The sequence below is a fragment of the Talpa europaea genome (assembly GCF_964194135.1).
Source record: "Talpa europaea genome assembly, chromosome: 16".
Taxonomy (NCBI): Eukaryota; Metazoa; Chordata; class Mammalia; order Eulipotyphla; family Talpidae; genus Talpa; species Talpa europaea.
In genome coordinates, this window is record NC_140084.1 from 11,660,512 (window position 1) to 11,681,080 (window position 20,569).

General features: G+C 53.8%; 1 protein-coding gene across 1 annotated transcript; it reads right to left on the reverse strand.

The window, feature by feature from the left end:
* Positions 1-12,445: 12,445 nt before the first annotated feature.
* Positions 12,446-20,219, reverse strand: LOC311185799 (C-type lectin domain family 18 member A-like; the record flags this gene model as incomplete). The annotated part of the gene is made up of 12 exons (XM_084256618.1): positions 12,446-12,483; positions 12,913-13,004; positions 13,854-13,950; positions 14,282-14,411; positions 14,991-15,097; positions 15,440-15,532; positions 16,079-16,186; positions 16,336-16,457; positions 16,806-16,903; positions 17,529-17,756; positions 19,557-19,648; positions 20,081-20,219. The coding sequence occupies 12 exons, from the start codon at positions 20,217-20,219 to the stop codon at positions 12,446-12,448; spliced, it is 1,344 nt and encodes a 447-aa protein (XP_084112744.1).
* Positions 20,220-20,569: the final 350 nt, after the last annotated feature.

Below are 20,569 nucleotides of genomic sequence, written 5' to 3' on the forward strand. Positions count from 1 at the left end.
CGCCTGCCACGCGGGAGGCCCGGGTTCGATTCCCGGCCAATGCACAGAGCAAACTTGTCTTTTTCCCTAAAGTGGCCTTTTCAAGCCGCTAAAGCCGAGGTGTGCGCGGGAACGGGATTTCACCGGCCACGGAAGCCGCGAGTTGAGACCGGCGGGTTAGGGGCTAGGGCGCATGCGCGGCTGCAGCCCGCCTGGCTGAGGTGAGGGGTCCCCCTGCGCGTCCCCTCCCTTGCAGCCCCAGACCCTGGCGCCACCCTGAGGTAGAAGCAAGAGAAGAGGTTTGTGCCCTGGGTGGGTTGTCTTGACCCTTTTCCCCCAAAAGGGAACCATTTGGTTTCAAGGGGTCGGTGGCGCGCGCACCTTGAGGAGAAAATCAAAGCGCTGTGGGCTGAGGTCAAGTCACCTCCTCCAGCGTCCTCAGGTCAGGGGGACCGGGGCAGTCCTCCAGGTTGACGAGGCCTTGCACCATCCCAAAAGGCCACAGCCACAGCTCCCCCACCTGCTGCTGCCCCCACCCCTACCCCCCCCCCCCCACACACACACGGCCTGACAGAGCTACTGGAAACACTTCAGTGGGCCTTAAGGGGTCCTCCCTTTGCGGGGATTCAAGCCCCTGTGAAGGGCTGTCACTCCCCATGGCTTCTCTGTGCCCCAGCCTGCGACCCCCACCCTAAAGTACCTCCCCTTTCCCCCCCGGGAGGTCTGACAGGACTGGACACAGCTTGCTGGGTAAAGGTCTGGGGTGGAAAATATGAAACCCGAGGAGGGTGATTGGAGCTGAAGAACAGAGGGAGGGTCTCAAAATTGACTGTGTGACACATCTGTGAGAGAACCGTGAGAGGAGATTCCTTATCTCCCCTCACTCAGATCTTTACAAAACCCGCTGGCACAGCCCCTGGAGAAATCTCACAGAGGAGAGACAAGGCCCACCAATGCTGCGTGACTGGAGGTGCAAGTTAAAGGTCTGTGAGATACCCATGTTCCCCCTGCTCCTCAGCCCCACGCACATGCGGTGAACAAGGGGCTTCACCCCCTGGCCACTCACGGGATGACTTAGCTGCTTAAGCTGCTGCTGGCAAGGTGAGATTTGACCTAATCTCTCTCAAGGTCAGCCTGGAGCTGCAGAGACTTCTCGAGAACCCCAGTCCAGCCATCCCACTTCCAACAGAGATGAGCTCAGGTGAAACCCAAAGGAAACCAGAAACTTCGGCCCCCGCGCCTTCCTAACATTGTCCCCACAGCCTCCGTGCCAGCAAGATAGAAACCCCTCAAGTGCCCACCATGGAGCCAGGAGCTGAGTGAGGTCACCATAGCTGAGGAAACCAAGAGGCCCCCGGGGTTTCTCACACACCCTGGTGACGCCGATGAAAATGGTGCATTAGCTGGTGGAGGTTGGAGAGCTCCTTTCTGAAAATGTTTATAAAGTTTCTTTACAGTTTTAAAATATAAGATTTCTTTAACTTTCCCAAGCGAGGACTAAGATATCAATCAGCAAGTTTCCCCTTTGCTACTTCCCAAAGATCTCAGGCGTCCCATAGGTAAGGGTCCTGTTGGAGAACCCTGACCCCCGGCTTCAGATGGGAGGAGGGAATCCCCTGCCTCTGCCAGCAGGATGTTGCTGGGCTCCATGGGCCTGAAGGGGCTTGGAATGAGCTGGGCCAACTCCTCCCATTTACAGACAAAGGAAGAAGGGGCCTCGAGCCACAGTGAGTTGACCAGGCAGCCTGAGACAGCTGAGTTGGTGCCCACCACACTGAACAAGCCTCCTGGGGTCCTTGTTCCATCCCAGGGGAACCCAGAGCCCCACACAAGCCAACAACCAGGCTCCCTCCCAGGCAACCCTGACAGACTCACCAGGAGACGGCTGTGCCCTGAGGTCTCTTCTGGCTTGGCCTTCCCACACTGCGCTGGGGCTCTGGAGCCATGTGTAAATCTGAAGGGAGCAGAGGGCAGCATGAGAGTTTGGGAAGAGGGAGGGTATGGGAGGAAGGGGTGAAGAGCGTGTGGCCTGCTTGATTCCTTGTTCCTCAGCTCTGAGCGGGTGGGCTGCGCCCCTGGAGAGGCAGGGCAGGGGAGTACCCACCTCTGGTCAGTGAGCAGTCAGCCTGGTTCCTGATGGACCTGGGACCCAGAGAGCCCAAGCTGGGCTCAGGCTTCGGGGGGCTGTCTCCATTCTTGGGGGACCATGGCACTGAGACTAATGGTCTCTTTGGCTCACTTCAAACCTGAAAAGCCCCCAAGTGTGGGAGGGTGACCCACTATTTCCCCAAGCCCACCAGGGAAATGGACCCCATCACCTGGGTCCTGACATTTGGGGGTGATACCGTGAAAAGGCAGGAGGGATGATGTCTGTGATCCTTGTGTCCTCTGAGAAGACACCCAGCCCTGGTCGGTGTTCATTCTCAAGTGTCCTCTGCTGTGTGTCTGCCCACCCACTTGCTGGCCCTGTCAGACCCACACCCCACAGCTGCCTTAGGGCTAAGCCTCTGAGCTGGCTGCATTGGGAATGGGCCCAGAGGGATGGCTCTGAGTGAGGAACAAAGAAGCCGGCTTGGGATGGGAATTGGACACCCCGCTGCCCCTTCTCTCAAAAGGAGTCAAGTCTGCTGGATTCGATTCTGATTCAGATTCCGATTCCATTCCGATTCTGATTCCGGGGAGGACTGAAAAGTCAAGCGTTGCTGCTGCCTTCTCACTAACCTCGGGCAGTTGATCTCATTTCTGGGCTCCTCATCTCTCAAGAGCGCTTGACATGGTGGGGCAGGGAGGGAGATCCTGCTTCCTGCTGTTTGCTTAGGGCCTGGCACTGAGTAGGTGCCCAGTGGCTGTGTGCTGAATACATAAATGGAGCCCCATTATCAATTCCACCTTTTGTTTGTGGGTTTGGATCAGACCCCAGTTTTACTCTGACTTCCAAGCCCCTTCCAGAGCCCACCCCCTTTCCTCCTGACTCTGTGATCAAATAATAAATGTGGGTCTGCTCCTTTTCCTTTTCTCAGGGTTTCCTGCAACACCATCACCAAGAGCATTTTATTCAGTGCCTGCTTGCTCTCAGTGAGAAACAAGGAGACCTGTGGCAGGAGCCCCCATGGTGCTGACAGTGCAGAGCAAGTGTTCACTTTGGAAGAAGGTAGAGACTCTGCAGCCCCTCTTCATGGTCCTAATTCATCCACTCAAGAACTCATTCAGCAGACCATATGCTCCAAGGTAAACACCTGCACTGCTGTGTCGCCTCACTTTCTGTGTCTGTTCCTTTGGCACATATTTACGTCTGTGGTCACTTTCATATTTGCAATGTCCAGAGAGGACAGAAAACTCACCCATGTCCACCTAGAAGATTGACAGTGCATAGGTACTTACAAATACCTGCTCTGGCCATTGTAGAAGGCACAGCATTAACACAAGCTTGCCATTCTCCTTGGGCTATGATCACCACTGTCCCCTAGAAGCTAGAAATACTGAGATGTGATTGCTTAGAAAGGGGAGAATGCAGCAAACCTGCATTGTTCTCGTAAGGCCAAGGTTATGGATCCAATCTTGGAATCAAGTGGGGAAAACCATTCAATTGTCACCAGGTTGCTAATTGGGGTCAGTTATCCAATGAGGAGGCTGATGGAGTGTTGGAAAGCTCACTAGCAATAACACCCCAAACCATGTCCAAGTGTGTGGACTCCCCAAACTATGTCCAAGCCACCGACAGCCCAAGCTGTTTAAGTATGGGGTTCTGTCTGGGCCCCACCCTCACTTGCGGGCTGTATTGGTGTTCGGTTCTGCAGAGAAACAGAATAGGATCTTTCTGTCTCTCTCCTCTGTCTCTCCATCTATCCATCTATCTATCCATCCCTCCCAACCATCTGTCTCTCTATAAATAAAGAGATAGGTTGTAAGAAGTTGACACCTGTGATTATGGAGGCCCACGATCTGTAGTCCCAAGATCCCCAAGTAGCAAACTGATGACCCTGGAGAACTGATATGTAATTTTAGTAGGCTCTAAACTCAGGAAGAGCCTAAGTTTCAATTGGAGTCCGAAGGTGGAAAGGAGCAGACATACTAGCTTGAGGTGGTCAGACAGCAAGAGGGTTGAGAGAGACTTTGAGGAAGGGTCAGCTTTTCCTGCTATTCAAGCCTTCAACTGATTAGATAAGGCCCACTCACATTGGGGAGGGCTACCTGCGTTAGTCAGTCTATGGATTCAAATGTTAATCTCATCCAGAAATACCCTTACAGACTCACCCAGAATAATGTTTGGTCATTTATCTGGGGATCCACGGTTCAGTCAGCATATCAGTCAACTGCTAGGAAATGGGGTGTAGGTCTTCGCTTCATATGCATCTCTCACAAAGTCCCTGCTCCCTCAGATTTCCTAAGAGACACACCTCTTCCATTCCCCAGGCTGAGTCCAGTTGCACCTCTGCAGCACAAGTTCCATCCCCGGCCAGGGAGCTACCCACATGGCGCAGCAGACCTCTCCTGACTCGCCTGCTGCTCCCCTCAGCAGTGTGTTTCAGTCAATCTGCCTGTTCTGCTCCCCACTCTGTCTCTAGTGAATCCTCTCACCCCCGTGCCTCTGACCTGTACCCCAGCTCTTGTATGCATAAATGAATGAATAAATCTTTTTTTTTAAAAAGAGAGAGATTAGAAGAATGGAACAGACAGGCCAAGCAGATGCAAGGACAAGAATAAGGGGAAAAGGAGAGGAGCAGAGGGGGTGGCTGTATCAAACAGGTGGTCCCCAGAGTTGTTGGAGCTGACGCCCAGAAATACTCATCCTGATTTCAACAGGGTCCAAAGTAGATCACTAATTTCATAGTGTTGTTCTCCAAGGAAGAAGGCGAAGGTAAAGATTGCAGGCAGCCGTTGCAGTGAGTGAATGCCTGCTGTATGCTTGACAGTGAGCTACAAACTTCACAGCCACCACCTCATTTAATCCTCACACAACCTGGGCAGGGTAGGTGCCATTATTACCCACCATACAGAAAGGCTCCCGTATGAGTCAAGGGTCACATGGACAGCAAGTTTCGAGGATTAATGGGATCTCAGTCCCCTGCCTCGAAACCAAGTCCAAGTTGGAGGTCTTGCTCACAGCTACTTGGTGGGCTCAGCTTCTGTCAGCATTCCCAGGCCATGCCACCTTTGTAATGGAGCAGGACACTGCTCCATTACTTGCTTGACCCCACATAGAACCTGCCAGTCAGACTGTGGGGCTGACAAGACCAGTGCCATGGGTCCAGGTCCTGGATGCACTGGGTGGCTTCTCCCAGTGGACCTAATTCATTCTTCTGGCTGCCCCACATCTGAGCCCCCTACATGTGTTAAAGGTATCCCCTGCTTTGAGACAGAGCCTATCTCCCATGAAAGACGTTAAAAATGCCCCTGTATGCCTCCTTTGTAGCTGGACCCTGAACACAAGACACGGCCCCTCCCACAGACCCACACACCTGATTGAATTAAAGCCACCTGTGCAAAGAAGCATATCCCAGCCACTGATGGTGGCAGAGGCAGCAGCTATAACCTGTTTCCAAAGGTGGCGACACCTCTGACCCACGTTGGTGGTAACGACTGTGGCATCTGTGGCCAGCAGTGGCCATGGGTTTTTTCTGCACCCAGTCCTTCCACCTTCCAGGGCTCCTGGGAAATAACCAATACCTTCGACAAATTCCTTTTCTGCTGAGAGAGGCCAGAATCAGTTTCTGTTGCTTAAAATTAAGAACCTTGATTGATATAAAAATAGAGCTAGGAGTGGGTGGAGCACAAAGCCCTGAGAGAAACAGGGCGGGTGTGGGGCTAGTGAACGGGCCAGAGGACATGGAAATCCCCCTAGTATTAAGGGACAGGACACCAGCAGCCCATGGCGTGAGGCAGTTAATCCTCTGCCTCCAGAACAAAATGCACTTCAAAGGTAAGGCTTTGGGGTCCTGGTGGCTCAAACCATTGATGGGTATTGTTACCCCAAGTCAAGGGCTGATGGGTAGGTGGTGTGCTAACAAACCACACAGCTTAAAGGAAAGAAAGGCAAGTTCAAAGTCCAAATTCTTGGCTCAAGGCCTGGCTGGAAAACCAGGGAATTTTCTGTCTTGCAGCTACCAGTCAGAGAGTTACAAACCAAACTGAAAGTTTGATCAAGGGTTTTAAAAATGACACCATCATGTCACTTCACTCCCATGCTAGACCCCTAATTGGGAAAACATGGAGAGCAGGCTATTAGATTGTAGAGACCGAGGTACCCTGTAGTGGCAGGAATGACATGGAACAGGATCTCTATGATTCAAGCAGACGGGTGAAAGAGTCGTCCTGGAGCCCTCAGTGGCTTTTTCAGGCTTTTATTGGGATTTACCAGGTACACAGCAGACAGGTTTGCTGGGGGGCCGGGAGGCTGGCAGCCCCCACAAGTCTTCACTCTTTCTGGGCTCTTTGACGTTCTCTGGTGGCCTTGTTCTCTGCTCCTCTCGAGGCTCTGCTTCCGCTTCTCTCGTGGTTCTTCTGGTGTCCCCATGACGCCGCCCTTATAAGCATAGCCTTAGCACAGGTGTACCCACTTACGCATGCCTACACCCTACTCCAGGTGCCTGCAATCAGGCATGCATTCAGCACCACACAGATCCATCATCAATCCTAATTGTGGGAGAGCAGAAAAGCCTGATACCTTTTCACTTATCCTACATACCCCCATTCCCATGAGTTCCCCTTGCCAGCCAAAGCAACTCCTCTTTGTCATTCTACAATCCTGGTGGCAGAAACTTGCTATTTGCTCAATAGAAAACCCATACGCCTTTGCCCTAAATGGAGTTCCCTATCCTCTTTGCAGTTAGGATACCCTGTGGCTGAGCTGTGGCTGGTGGTAATGGATGATGGGCAGGATACTACAGGTCAGACCGAGAAGTAGCACGCATCCTGGCCACCTGAATGCCAATGCCTGGGTGAGCTGAAGGTGGCAGGGCCTACCTCAGCTTGTGTTCCCCTCCCCCCAACGTGCTGCAATCCTGGCCAGCATTGGGCATTTCCTAAATAATGCACCCCCTAATGACCCATTGTATGCCTCTCATTTCCTCCAGGCTATAAACCAGTGACATCACATCTGGGAGGAGGATATTCCATGACCAAAAGAATGATGAGCTCTCACTGATTTATACTGTGAAAACCTCTCAGTATAAATGGTATAAATTGCAAAAACCTGTGAAAGTGATCTGGTAATGGATCCCTAGGGTGGAAACTGGGCAATGAAGACCATCACGTTAGCTAGGGTTGGATGTATTGATACTTAGGATTCGGGGGTTGGGTTGCTTAGCTGGGCTTGCTCTAATTGTTCACTCTGGTGATTGCCTGAAACCTTGACTCAAATGTGGCCAAATAATATTAGCCAACAGATAATGGCATTAATATTAATAATGAGGATAGCTTGAGACTCACTGAGCATTTACTATGTGCAGGCGGTTTGGAGAACTTTAATGCTAACAAATGAGATTTTTTTTTTTTTTTAAAGATTTATTTATTTATTTATGCAAGCACTGGGTACAGTCAGAAGCGCCAGAGGGTGAGAGAATTCACCAGAGCCAGAGCTGGGAGCAGAGCAGGCAGAAGGACCGAAGTACACTGCTGAGGGGAGCAGCGGGCGGCAGGAGAGGTCTGCGCGCCATGTGGGACCCTCCTCCGGTGGCCTGGGAGCAGCCGGGGATGGAACCGGCGCTGCAGAGGCTGCGGGCAGCCTCGCAACCCAGCGCTCAACCGCTGCGCCACCGGGGAGGCCCAACAAATGAGATTTAAATGCTATCATGTTAATGAAGGAATCCAAACTGAGGAATCTAACTCAGCTGAGCTAACACACTTTAGTGTTTACTCTTACCAGGCCGTGTTTCTTTCTTTTTTTAGAGATTTATTTATGCATAGAAGAACTGGGGTACAGGTCAGAGATACAGGGGTGGGGAGAGGATTCACCAGAGAGTGGGCAGCAGAACAGGCAGATCCACTGAAAATACACTGCTGAGGGAGCAGTGGGCGAGGCAGGAGAGGTCGGCTGTGCCATGTGGGTCAGCTCCCTGGCCAGGGATGGAACTCATGCTGCAGTGGCTGGCGATAGCTTGATAGTGCTGTGTCTGTAACCTCTGTGCCACCAGGGAGGCCCCACCAGGCTGTGTTTTAAACATTTTAATATACTAACTTATTATCCTCAGTTTATAAAAGAAGGAAATGAGTCAGAGATGTGTTTTACGGTGTCTTCCTAAACACCAGGGTGACCAAATGTTGTGTCAGCAAGCACAGAGTAGGTTCTCTATTGATTCAAGCAGAGGGATAAAGGAGAATCCTGGAGCCCTCAGTGGCTTTTTCAGGCTTTAATGCTCTTTTTACGCCAATTGTGGGGCAAGCCTGAAGGCTGGCAAGGCAGGGGGGCCGAGGGGTCAGGAGGCTGGGAGGCGAATCTTTATACCCTTTTCTCTTTGGGCTCTCTCTGCTGTTCTCTTGTTGTCTCTTCCTCTTGCAGCCATAGCTCGTCCTCTCATAGCGACTCCTTCTTGCCTCTGAGTGACGCTGCCCTATAGCCTCAGCCTCAAGGCTCAGGTGTGCACGCTTATGCATACATGCACCACACTCCAGGTGTCCGCCATCAGGCATGCGTACTGTGAGCCCATGCTGCTGCATTCAAGGCCACAGGTGATAGCCACAGAGGCCAACGGAATAAAAGCCTGAGCAATTCACTTACCTGTTTACTTGGGACTAGTGCTAAAGCCAGAACGGTGCCCGCAAACTGGGACAACTGGTCCCCTAAAGGTTAAGTGACTTGTCAAAAGTCACACAGATATTAAGTGGCAGGGGGTCTGACTTTAGACTCAAACTCGTGGTCTCTGAGTCTAAAATAGTTGGAGAGCTCGTTAAAACACAGACCTCCGCCTTCTGAGTTTCACAGTCAGTGGCTTCGGGCAACTGAAAATCGGCTTTTCAACACATTCCCAGTTAAAGCGGCTGGTGGAGGAGCAACATGGAGAACCCCCGCATTCAGCCACCTCCCCTCTGGATGAGAAGGTCAGGATGGACTTTCCAGGTAGGACCTGCCCACTGCCACCTCACCCATGAACTCTCAGGGGACCCCAAGTTTTACATTCCAAGGACACGTCCTTCCCTCGGCATTGACAAATAGATGAGGGAAGTGGTGTCAGGGATGCAGGCAGGAGAGGCTGTAACTGATATGGGGAGCTGGAGTCTGGGGTGCCCGAGGTACAGAGAGCATTGCATGGGCACTGTAGGTGGCCAACCCCACAGAGGTGGGGTTGCCAAAAGGGTGACTCGGTTTCCTGCTCTAAGACTGTGCTCTGCAGAACCATGCCTGGCCTCGGGGCATGGGAATCTATCCAGACTGGCACTTCAGTAGAATTTGCATCATGATTTCCAGCTCCATAAGCCCCCAACCTGGCTCTCTGACTCCCCAGTTTCCTCTGACCAACCATTGCCCTTTTTTAAAAAAAAAAATTGAGGTGAAATTCACATAACAAGGAATTAACCCATTCAGTGGCATTTCATCCATTCATTATGTTATGCAGCCACCACCTCGAAGTTCCAAGACAAAACCCAGACCCATTAAGCAGCGACTCCCTATTCTCCTGCTATCCCTGGCAACCACCAGTCTGTGTTTTGTTTCTATGGGTTTACTTATTCTGAATATTTCATGTGAGTGGAATCTGTAATATGTGATCTTTTGGGACTAGCTTCTTTCAGCTAAAATAACATTTTCAGGGTCCATCTCCATCCCTTTTCTGAGTAGTTTTCCATTGTTATGCGTGCACCACAATTTGTTTATCCATGTGCGGATGGACATAATGCTGCTATGGATTTTGTATATAAGGATTTGTTTGAGTACTTGTTTTCCGTTCCCTTGGGTACATTCCTAGGAATGGAATTGTTCTATCATGTGGTAGTCATGTTTAACTTTTTTTTTTTTTTTTTTTGGTGGGACCCTAGCCGGCGGTCGGGGAACGAACCGGCGCTGCAGAGGCTGCGGGCAACCTCCCAGCCCAGCGCTCAACCGCTGTGCCACCAGGGGAGGTCCATGTTTAACTTTTTGACCATCAAACTGTTTTTCCCAATGACCTTACGTTTTACATTCTCACCATCAAGATAAGAAGGATCCAGCTAGCCCACATCCTCATCAACACTAGTTATTGTCTGTTCCTTTGCTACCAGTACCCTCTTAAGGGGTGTCAGGAGGTATCTCACTGTGGTTTTGATTTGGTTTTCTTTTTTTTTTTTTTTTTTTTTTTAAGATTTATTTATTTATTTATTTATTTATTTATACAAGCACTGGGTACAGTCAGAAGCGCGGGAGGGTGAGAGAATTCACCAGAGCCAGAGCGGGGAGCAGAGCAGGCAGAAGGACCAAAGTACACTGCTGAGGGGAGCAGCGGGCGGCAGGAGAGGTCTGCGCGCCATGTGGGACCCTCCTCCAGTGGCGGGGAGCAGCCGGGGATTGAACCGGCACTGCAGAGGCTGCGGGCAGCTTCGCAACCCAGCGCTCAACCGCTGCGCCACCGGGGAGGCCCTGATTTGGTTTTCTTGTTGCTACTGTTGTTGAGTGTCTTTTGATGTGCTTGTTGGCTGTTCATTTATTTTCTTTGGAGAACTGTTCAAGTCCTTTGCTCATTTTGAAATCATTGTCGTTTTGGTAAATTCCTTTCCTGCGATATTATAATAATAATAATAATAATATATTTTTCTGTGCTTTTAATGGCTGCAGCTAAGACTTGTGACAGATAGGCTTCTCCTTCCACAGTCCCAGGCCACACTTCTACCTCCAACCAGCAAAACAACTTGGTGTGGTCACTTGACAGCGTGCACCTGGGCTGTGGTATTTTTTGGATACTATTGATAACACCTCCCGTTCTCTCACCTGCCTGGATGCCTCCTCTCACACTCTGGCTTAGAAGTTTGCTAATGAAGTTTACTACATGAGGGAGAAACAGGTTCCCAATATCAGAATCTATAGTCACAGATGTAAGTCAGGCCTTGTAAGTTTTCCAGAACTCACTACAATGATCCACTGTGAGGTGAAGAATCTTTCTGTGTCATAAATAATCATCCAATTCCTTTGCCAGTATGTTTTGATTTTATAGATTGGGTGAAGCTTGGATTCTCATATGCATAGTCTTAACCTGTAGGGCTAAAGTGGAGAGTAGGGTTCCCTGTCCCCTATCACAAGCCAGGGGTGTAGTGGGCAAGCCAACCCCAGAAACTTGATGCCTGGTCCTTGCAGGTGACTTTGGGAAATTTTCTGGGCAGGGGTCTGGGGCTTGGTCCTCCTACAACTGTCCAAACTCCCCCTTTGCTGCATGGTAGAGACAGTTAAGGACATTTGCTTGAATGCTCTACTTCTGAGCCAAGGCACAAAAGAGCTCTCCCTCCTCCCTCAAGTAGATAGGCTGAGCCACTAAAGGATTGTGCAAAGATTAATTAATAGCTAGACTGGGTTCAGTTCCCAGCTGTGTAACCTTGGGCAAGTTACTCAACCTCTCTGTGTCGCCGTTTCTTCAATAGTAAAATAGGGGTAGAATTACTCCTCAGCGAGAATGTGTGAGGGTTTAAATGAGTTAATAAATGAGTTAATAGATGTCAAGGGTTTTAGTAGTACCTGTCATATCTAACTATGATGTTTGAGGGGCTGGGTGAGGGGGTGGAAATTTACAGATTCTGATTTGGCTGTCAGCCCCGGATTTCTGGGATTAGTGAAAGCACTGTACCAGGACAGACAAAACACACACACTTACACCCATGATACACTCATTTCCAGGAGCTCAAGTCTCTCTCTCTCTCTCTCTCTCTCTCTCTCTCTCTCTCTCTCTCTCTCTCTCTCTCTTTCATTTCCAGGGAGCTCACACCAATTCCTATCCAGTACTCCTGGGTCCGAGGTCTGGGAGCAGCTGGAAAAAAAAAAGCTCTCTCCCTGAGGCAGAGTCTGGCCTCCTACCTCACTGGACTGAAACTTGCAAAGGGTGACACTGAAGTGGGTAGGAAGCAACTAGCAGTAAAACGTCAGGCATGCTCTAGTCTCCCCAGGAGGGTCCTGGGTATCTGAATTTCTCTTCAAAATGAGCATTCAAGAGTCTGACTGATTCATAATTTAGTTTAATCCTCTGGGGGCTCAATCCTGGACTATGAGGGAGCGCCTCTGCCCCAGAGGTCTGCCCCAGTTGGAGGAGGGTGGTCTCTTCTGACTGCTGGCCCAGGCGCTTTCTGGTACCTAATTGAGTCCATCTTCCAAATAGAAGCAGGCTCAGGGGCCCCAGGCTCCCCCCTCCTATGCCAAGCTCTCTGTTGGTCCCATTTGTAGCCCTTGCGCATTTCTTGCCAGGAACCTTTTTGGATGTTGGACCTGTGGTCTCGGCTTTTGTTCCAGACAGGTGGGCAGACGGGCTGACTGGGCTGGTGCAACCAAGTCCTGGCAGGGGAAAGGCCTGGCCCAGCCTCAGAGCCCCTGGTCCCACTGGGAAATGTGCTCCTGAGCTGGAAAGGAAGGAGACCAGAGTGAGGATCTGCTGCACTTGATCCAGAAGTACCCCATGCCCCATGTGGAGTTCTAGACCCTTCCAGCAGGTGCTGGGCCAGGCTTCACTTTTACCCTCAGTGAACTATAGTTCACTGGCCTTGAGCGAATCAGGGAACACTGAGGGACCCTACTGGTCGCCAGATAACAGCTTGGTGATAGGAGAGAGGCTTCGGAGAAATCCTTGCCAGACTGTGGTTGCAATCCTGTTTCTGCATGGACTTGCTGTGTGGATCTGGGCCAGGTACTGGCAGGTCAAAAAGGCACCGAGCAGGACAACCTCAGTGGCCCCACGTGCTCGGCCACTGCCTGGATCTGTGAGCTGGGTAGCCTAGCTGCCGGAGGGGGCCTGTGGGTAGCGTAGGAGTGGAGAGCAGAAGGGAGCTCACCGAACTGGCAGATGTAACGGTTTCGGGTTTTACAGCGCTGGTCGTTCCAGTTGAAGGCAGCTGCTGCCTGCAGCTCCACACAGTTGCCAAACCTGCCGGTCAAGGTAAGGTGGTGGGAGCTCAGGTGGAGGAATTAAAGTAGAAGTCTGAGAGGCATAAGTCCTCCACCTAGCGTCCAAGAGACGCAGGGGCCCCCATCCCACATATGGGGCTTCCAGGGGCTGCACCCACCCCCTAGCTCCCATGCCTGCCTCCCACAACACGGCAGCACCCTAGGGAGGCTGGGAACTCTCAGCAGCCCCCTACCCTAAGTAACAGCCTCACCTACCCACTGGCAGCCCTCAGCTATGCCAGTGAAAGGGGGTGGGAGCACGGTGACAGACCGGACCTGCCAGGCCTGTGTCCTTCCCCCCAGCAGGAGAGAAGGTGACCCTGGGAGCACAGCCAAGCCCACACTTTGTCTGGGTGACAGGCCGGGGGCCTGGGCAAGGAGGTTGAGGGAGGACTGACTGGGTGTGGACTAGACTGAGTCAGAGCCTTTGTGACCCCCTCCATCCCTGCCACCCGGCACTCCTGGGCTTCAGAGACAGGGCAGGGTGACAACGTAACCAGAGGCCCTTGGCGCGGGCTGATTGGTGGGTGGATGTGTGCATGGGCACGTGCAGCGGGTGGGTGGCTGAAGAGTGGGTGCATTGACACAGGCAGAGGGTGGGGTGCAGGAAGCGGGGGTGCGGAATGGGTAAAGGAGAGGTGGAGGGACAGCTGAAGGGGTTCTGGGAAGGACTGGATAGATGAAGTAGTCTTGGGTTCCTGGAGGCCAGGGGCCTGCTTTCAGATTTGCTCTCTCCTCAGTGCCCCAGAGGGCTGGGCTGGCGGAGGTGCTTCAGCAGTGTCTACAGACTCAGGTAGCAGGCCCAGGGAGGGGAGGGCCCCTGACTCACCCCTGGTTGTCAGGCTGCCCGATGGCGAAACTGGTGAAGGACTGCTGCTCCCCAGTGGTCCAGCAGAAGGCATCCTTAGTGGTCTTGTAGGTGAGGCCTGGCCACAGCAGCCAGCATTGCCCCCGCCGAACCCCAGATCCCTGAGCCCGGCTCAGAACCCAGCATCCCTGGGAGGCTGCTGCCTGTCCAGCCCCTGCCTTTCACCCCCTTTTCCCATGCCTGCCGGCCCTGCTGGGAGATCTTCCCTTTAGCCTGCTCCCCAAAGAGGGGGTCCCCAGCTAGATTAGAATGGGGCCCCATTCTGGTCTTCAGGCCCTCCCACACCCTGACCATCTTCTGGGTGGTGCTCTGGGGGCCCAGATTCCAGGAGCAATGAGGGACATCCCAGCCCCATACTCCATGGACACCCCATCCAGCGGGACACTCACCAATCCAGAAGTTCCTTGTCTCAAAGTCGCTGTTGGTCACCTCGTTGGTGGTCTCCAGGCGGCCCAGGTAGAAGGCAAGGATGTCCTGTACTTTCTGGCTCCTGATGTGGGCTAACACCCCGCCCTTTCCCTGTGACCCCCACTGCGAGTCACCCGGCAGGGCCCAGGGCTCACGTCAGCCCTTCCTCCCACCCCTACACGGCCATGGGTGCTGAGCCTGTGTGCCGGCCCAGCTACTGCCTGACTTCCTGCTCAGCCTCCTGCCTCTCCTTGGCCCACTTCTCTCTCTATGCCCTGGGGCCCAGCCTAGGGGTTTTTATTTCATCTGTACATTGTCATCAATATATTCTAGTTGGTTGCCGACATTAATAAATCCAGAGATGCCAGTGAAATCCCGAGTTCTGGTTCTCTTAAAAAATCCCAAGGTCTGGCCTCCCTGATCTTGCCTTCTCGCCAGACAACCGATGGGTGGAGCTGAGTTGGGACCTCTTATCAGTTAGAGATCAGGGGTGCTTGGTTTCTGGGACCCTCAGCTCAGTAAGTGACCTCCTGCCTTCCATGGGCCTCTGAGCTCATGACCCCTGCTTTGGATTAACAGTGGGTGTCAAGTTGGGAAACTGAAGGACCCGTGGCTTAGTTCAGGGTCCCTCCATTAAGACCCTCCCTTGGGATGCTGGGGGTCCCTGGGAAGGCAGGGGTCAGTCATCACCTGGCATTTCATCTTGGCTCCATAGTAGGTGTCTGCTTCCGAAGACACCGTGAAGCAGTCTCCATCGATCCTCAGGTCACAGGTGTGGAAGGGAAAGTGCACCTTGGCTGGGGGTGGGGCGCCTGCGTTAGTGTTTGTGTGTGTGTGTGTGTGGACCTCAGATTTATCACCCCTTCCTCCAGTCAGAGTTAAGCTCAAGGATCCCCTTCCTCTGGCCACTTGCTCCAAGCTAGAGAGGGGGTATAAAAAAAAAATCTACCATTTGCATTTGCCAGTTTCTGTGGAATAAATGCCATCGCCCCGGCCAAGTTCAAACTACTGCCCCGATGTCACTGACCAGGGAATTGGAAAGAGGTACATGTGGTGGGTTCCTCTGAGCTGGGACAAAGCAGACGCAGCAACCCACTGAGGGGGCTTGGGTGGGTGGGGAACCTCAGGACAGGACTCACTGGCACACTCGGCTCCCTCGTAGCCCACGTCGCAGACGCAGGAGCACTCCTCCTCCCGGAACCTGCCGTGCACGCACTGCACGCTGCAGCGCACTGCGGAGGGACAGGGATGGGAGGGACTGCGCTCAACTGCAGCCACGGGGCCTGCGCCCCTCAGAGGCGTGGGTATGTGGGGATTGGCAATGCACAGAGAGGTCACCCCCCTCTGGGATGGAACCCATCAGGGTTCCCCTCACTACCAGACGCCCAGTCTGGTACTGAGGGACCTGCCTCACTACCTGCCTATGGTCCTAGAGCTGGGGAGGTGGGACGGCAGCACAGGAATCCACTTCCCACAATCCAGAGCCTAGGAGCCACATCTGATTCCACTTTGAGTCCCTGCACAGCCCAGGGTCTGGCAGACAGTGGGTGTTCAGTGAATGCTTGTTGAATGACCAGGTGCATATCAGCGAGTACCTGCTCGGCACCCCCTTATCACCTCAGACTCCCACAAAACCCTCTCAGTGAGTACAGCGTAGCCTCTCGATGTGCCCCACAAGCACACATGGGGGTGCACCCCTGCTCTATCCCTCCTCACCCTTGGGAGCTACCTGCTCGCACCCTGGGACCTTATGATCTGGAAGCCCAGGCTCTCCTCACCTTGGCAGTACCTGCCCGTGTAGCCAGGGGGACAGTGGCAGTGGCAGGTGCTGATGTTGAGGTGCCCATGGTTCCAGCAGCTCTTGCGACATGGGTTCCTGGGGACCTCTGGTCAGAAGAGGGGAGGCATCTCTGAGAGGGATCTCTGCCAGGCAAGTGCCCCCCAGGGGCTAAGGCTCAGGGCTCTGGGGACAGCACCCTCGCTAGGATCACCAGATCTCATGGCCCAGGGGAGGCAGACAGGTGGGGATACTTACCACAGAGGCCCCCTTTATGGTCCCAGGCTTTGAAGCAGCCTGAGACACTGGCCGTGCAGAGAGAACACCAGGCACCTTTCTTATAGGGAGCGATTGTCTTCCCATTTACCTCCCAGTTGCCTCTGTGAGAGTAAGGAGCAGAGAGCTGGAAGGGTCAGTTCTTGGGCGGCCAGCCCCGCCTCCCGGCCCAGCCAGGGAGCTGAGCGAGAGGGAATTTTCCCAGGAAAGAAAAGATGACTGCCAACTAATATTGGGCATCTCCCCCAAAAGCAGGATACCCAGAAAGGGTATCCAAGGAGAAGCCACATCATGCATGACCCTCTCCTGTTCTCTCTTCAGCCCTCTCCCACAGAGGGTGTAGATCGAGGGTAACTTTTTTTGGGTGGGTGGGCCCCTCACCCTGGGATGATGGTGCCCCCCCCAATGGCTCAGCAAGGGGTGGCGGGGCAGCTGCCACCGTGGGGGCTTACCCGGGAGAGTAGGCACAGACAAAGGCTTCCATTCCTGCCTGGGCCCCAGAGCAGGGCTGCCGCCCACAGCCCAGCTGGCTTGAGGTGGCCCACACGAGCTGAGGGGACACAGCGATTCAGAAACCATAATAGAGGGCCCCACCCCCAATTGGGACCAGCAGCTCAGATGATGCTTGCCTGGCAGGGGCGCTCGGCTTTTGCCATGCACCAGACAGGCAGAATGCGCCCTCACCTCCCTGGGGACATCAGGTGCAGCAGTTGTGCCGGGCATTTGCATTACATTTTCTAAATGTAGGACGTACAGTTGACCCTTGAGGGGCGTTAGAGGCGTAGGCTCCTGTGCAATTGGAAGCCCGAGGGCAACTCTTGACTCCCAGTCACTTAATTACTGACAACCTGCTGTTGACAAGAATCCTTATCAATACCATCCACAGTCAATTAGCACATATTTTGTGTGTTCTTCTAGTAAGCTAGAGAAAAGAAAATGTGAAAATCACAAGTGCTGTACTGGTCCACGTAGTGAGTTTTCCTTGTCTGTTTTAAGAAAATCCACCTGTGAGTGCACCTATGTGGTTTAGACCTTAGTTATTCAAGGGTCAAGTGTATTTCATACTTAAAACTGAAAAACTCAAAGTGAAAGAAATTGGAGTAAAAGCAGCCATCAATGTGGGGACAACCCGAGCCCTTCTGAGTTGACCCCGGGCGCAGGGTCCCTGGCCTCACCTGGGTGTAGTGGGCGCAGGTGGTGTTGAGGGCACACTCGGCCGCCGCGTGGTTGTACTGTTGCCCCTCGGAGAACCACAGGCCCACCACATGGGGGAAGGGCATGGAGCCCTTGGGCAGCAGCTGCACGTTCCAGCCCACTTCCTGGGCGGTGACAGGGCTCAGGAGTAGGGCACCACAGAGGGCCGCCCTGGACTGAGCCCATCGGGCCAGGGTCTCACTCCAGTCCTGGGGGGTGGCACAGAGACATCAGTAGAGAAATCTTGATCCAAACTGCCCCCACCCCCACAAGACCCTGTGACCCAGGAGGTGCCAGGTCAAGCAGAGAAAAAGAATAGTGGACCAGGAGTCCTGCTTGGGCCCCTGACCACTCTGAACTGGTTTTACCTACTCCCTCCTTGTCAGGTAGGTAGACAGAACCTTCTGGGAGCTCTCCAAGGTCTTGTCCCCCCTTGACCCTGCCCAGAGCACTGCCGCACTGCAGATGCAGGTGATGGGATAGTCTTGGGAGGCAATTTTTCCAATCTGATATGTGCCCAAGGCTTTTTGTGTTTGCTGTTAGGAACAGCCCGCCTACTTGGTTTCCATTCTGTGACACCAGCAGTCCTGATGCTGAGTCCTGTTCCCCTGCCTAGACTTGGAGTGTGTAGGGACCCCCAAGGGAAATGGGGTGTGGCCAGGGACTCAATGCCTTGGCCTCAGTGAGCAGAGTTCTCTGGTGCAAGAGTAATCTCTCCCACCCAGGCACCAGCTGACCTCCCCCAACCCTGCATCACTCCAACGTGGCCCCCCTCTTCTAAACAAGAGGCTCAACAATCAGCACGGCATGTGCCTGTCCACTGCAATGCCCTGGTCCAGCCCAGCCACCTCATTCCAGCTGTGTGAACTCCACAGCCCCCCAATCTCCACCAGCCTCAGCAACTTTATCTGTTAAATGGGGATAAGAAGGTACCTACAAGATGAGAGTGTTGTGAGGATGAACTGGATGCAGGAAGAAAGTGCTGACCCACAGCAGGCCATGACAGGCAGTCATCTCGGATGGGGGTGCGTGTGCCCGCTGCAACCCCACGCTACCCCACCCGCCTCACCCTCCACAGGGCGACACCTTGGAGGCTCATGGGAGTGCCCAAGGCCAAAGTCATGATTGAGGTGCCCTCCCCAACCCCCGTGTCTCTTTCTTTCATGAAATGTAGTTTTCCAAGACTTTGGCCAAAGCTTTGGCTGTGAAAAGCGTAGAAAATCCTGAGCTGCTGACCAGGAGCACCCCCAGCCAAGCACAGGGCTAGGAGTGTGGGAGGAGGTGTGGGAACCTCGATCTGGGCTTGAGGAGGGACAGAGCTACTGATGAACAAGGAAAGGGGGAGACTCCCTCTGCCTGCCTGCCCCACCCCCACCTCCTGGGAAACTGACCCCAAAGCTCTCAAGGTCACCACAGCTGTGCCAGCCTCAAGGAGGAGTTTACGGGAGGCGGCCATGGGGAAACCTGCCGCCCCAGTCTTACTCCCAGGCCTGTTAACATGGGGCAGGGGCAGCATATCTGGACCCCAGGATGATACCTTCAACCCCCACAGCCCCAGTAGAGGTGGTGGGTGGGAAATCCTGGCCCCCCAGCGAATGAGTAGGGAACTTGGGTGGGACCCCCTTCCAGTTGTGCAAATCCACAAAGCTCTCTCCACCCCACAGGGCCACACAAGCTCTCCCCACCCCACAGGGTGCTGCCCCCTGCAGCTCCCCTGCCACTGTCTTCCGCTGGGACTCCTTTGGAAAGCTCCTCTTTCCTGAAAATGGGGGCCATGTTCTTCCTGTGTCTCTTGGTCTCCAGGACAACAGGCAAGGAAAGGCCAAAAGATTTCCCTTAGAGGGTGAGCTTCCTGCACCCTGGGGGCCCCTCAACCCCCAAGTAGGGCCCCCCCATGGGCCAGGTCACGGGCTGCCCGTCCAACCCTGCCCAGGTGGAAGGGCAGCTGGACCCCTCTGTGGGATGCCCTCCAGCTGGCCCTTGGGGGAGCCCAGATTGGGGATACTCACCATTCTCTGCATGTTGGCCGCAGTGGGGTGGACCTGGCTGCGCAGGCGGTTGTGCAGGGAGAGAAGCAGGAAACTTTCCTTTCTGCTCAGGGCTGGGGCAGGAGACAAGGTCAGGCCCACCCCTAGGTGATAGGGTGGGGATCCCCATGGCAAGATGAGGGTGCCACCTCCCACCCCCAGGAAACAAGACATAGGTGGTAGAGGTGTGGGAGAGGGCCAGGAGCAGAGCTATGGGGAGGCTGGGACAGATGGAGGGGGTATAAGGGGCACTAGGGCTGAGAGCTGGTTTGGGGTCTTCCTTGACCCCAAACCAGGGCCTATTTTCCTTCTTTATTCTTCTTCCCTAGCTTCCCCTATCTGTCTGTGGTCCCTGGACTGTCCTGAGGATCCCTCTATTTATTTTTTGGGTCCCTCTTTAAATTCCAGCAGTATGCCAGGCTTAGGCCAGGAGCTGGCTTCTGGAAGCCCCCTGGCACCCTCTGCTGAGCTCGGAGCTACCCCACCTCTCACCAGGGTCCCCTTACCTCTGGGCATTGGAGCCTCCTCCTCCTGCAGCTGGGGTGGTGGCATCTCTGCCCAGGCCATGCCAAGGAGAGCCAGGAGCATAAGCAAGAGACCAGGCCTTTGGCCCCCCAACCCTTCTGAGGGCTCTGGCTGCAGCATGGGCCTTTTGGGGCTGGGGCGTATCCTGGCTTAGCTGTCCAGCTCACTTCCCAGGCTGGAGGGAGCTCTCCACAGCCTCTGAGGAGTCAGGTTGAGACAAAAGGGGGAGGCTGGTGAGTAATAGGTGTGTCCAAACAGCCTCCCATCGGCACTGGCATGAAAAAGCACAGCTCCTGTCCAGGGGCTCCCTCCCTCCTCTGCTGATGGCCTGGCCTGCCCGCCCCACCAACAGTAGACCTAGCGGTGTGCACTGACCCCATGGCCCCTGCTAATCATTGCAGGATTATTAGAGCCCTCGGGGAGCCCTCAGAGACCCTGTTGATTGGCCGGCAGACATTCCAGGGCTGCAG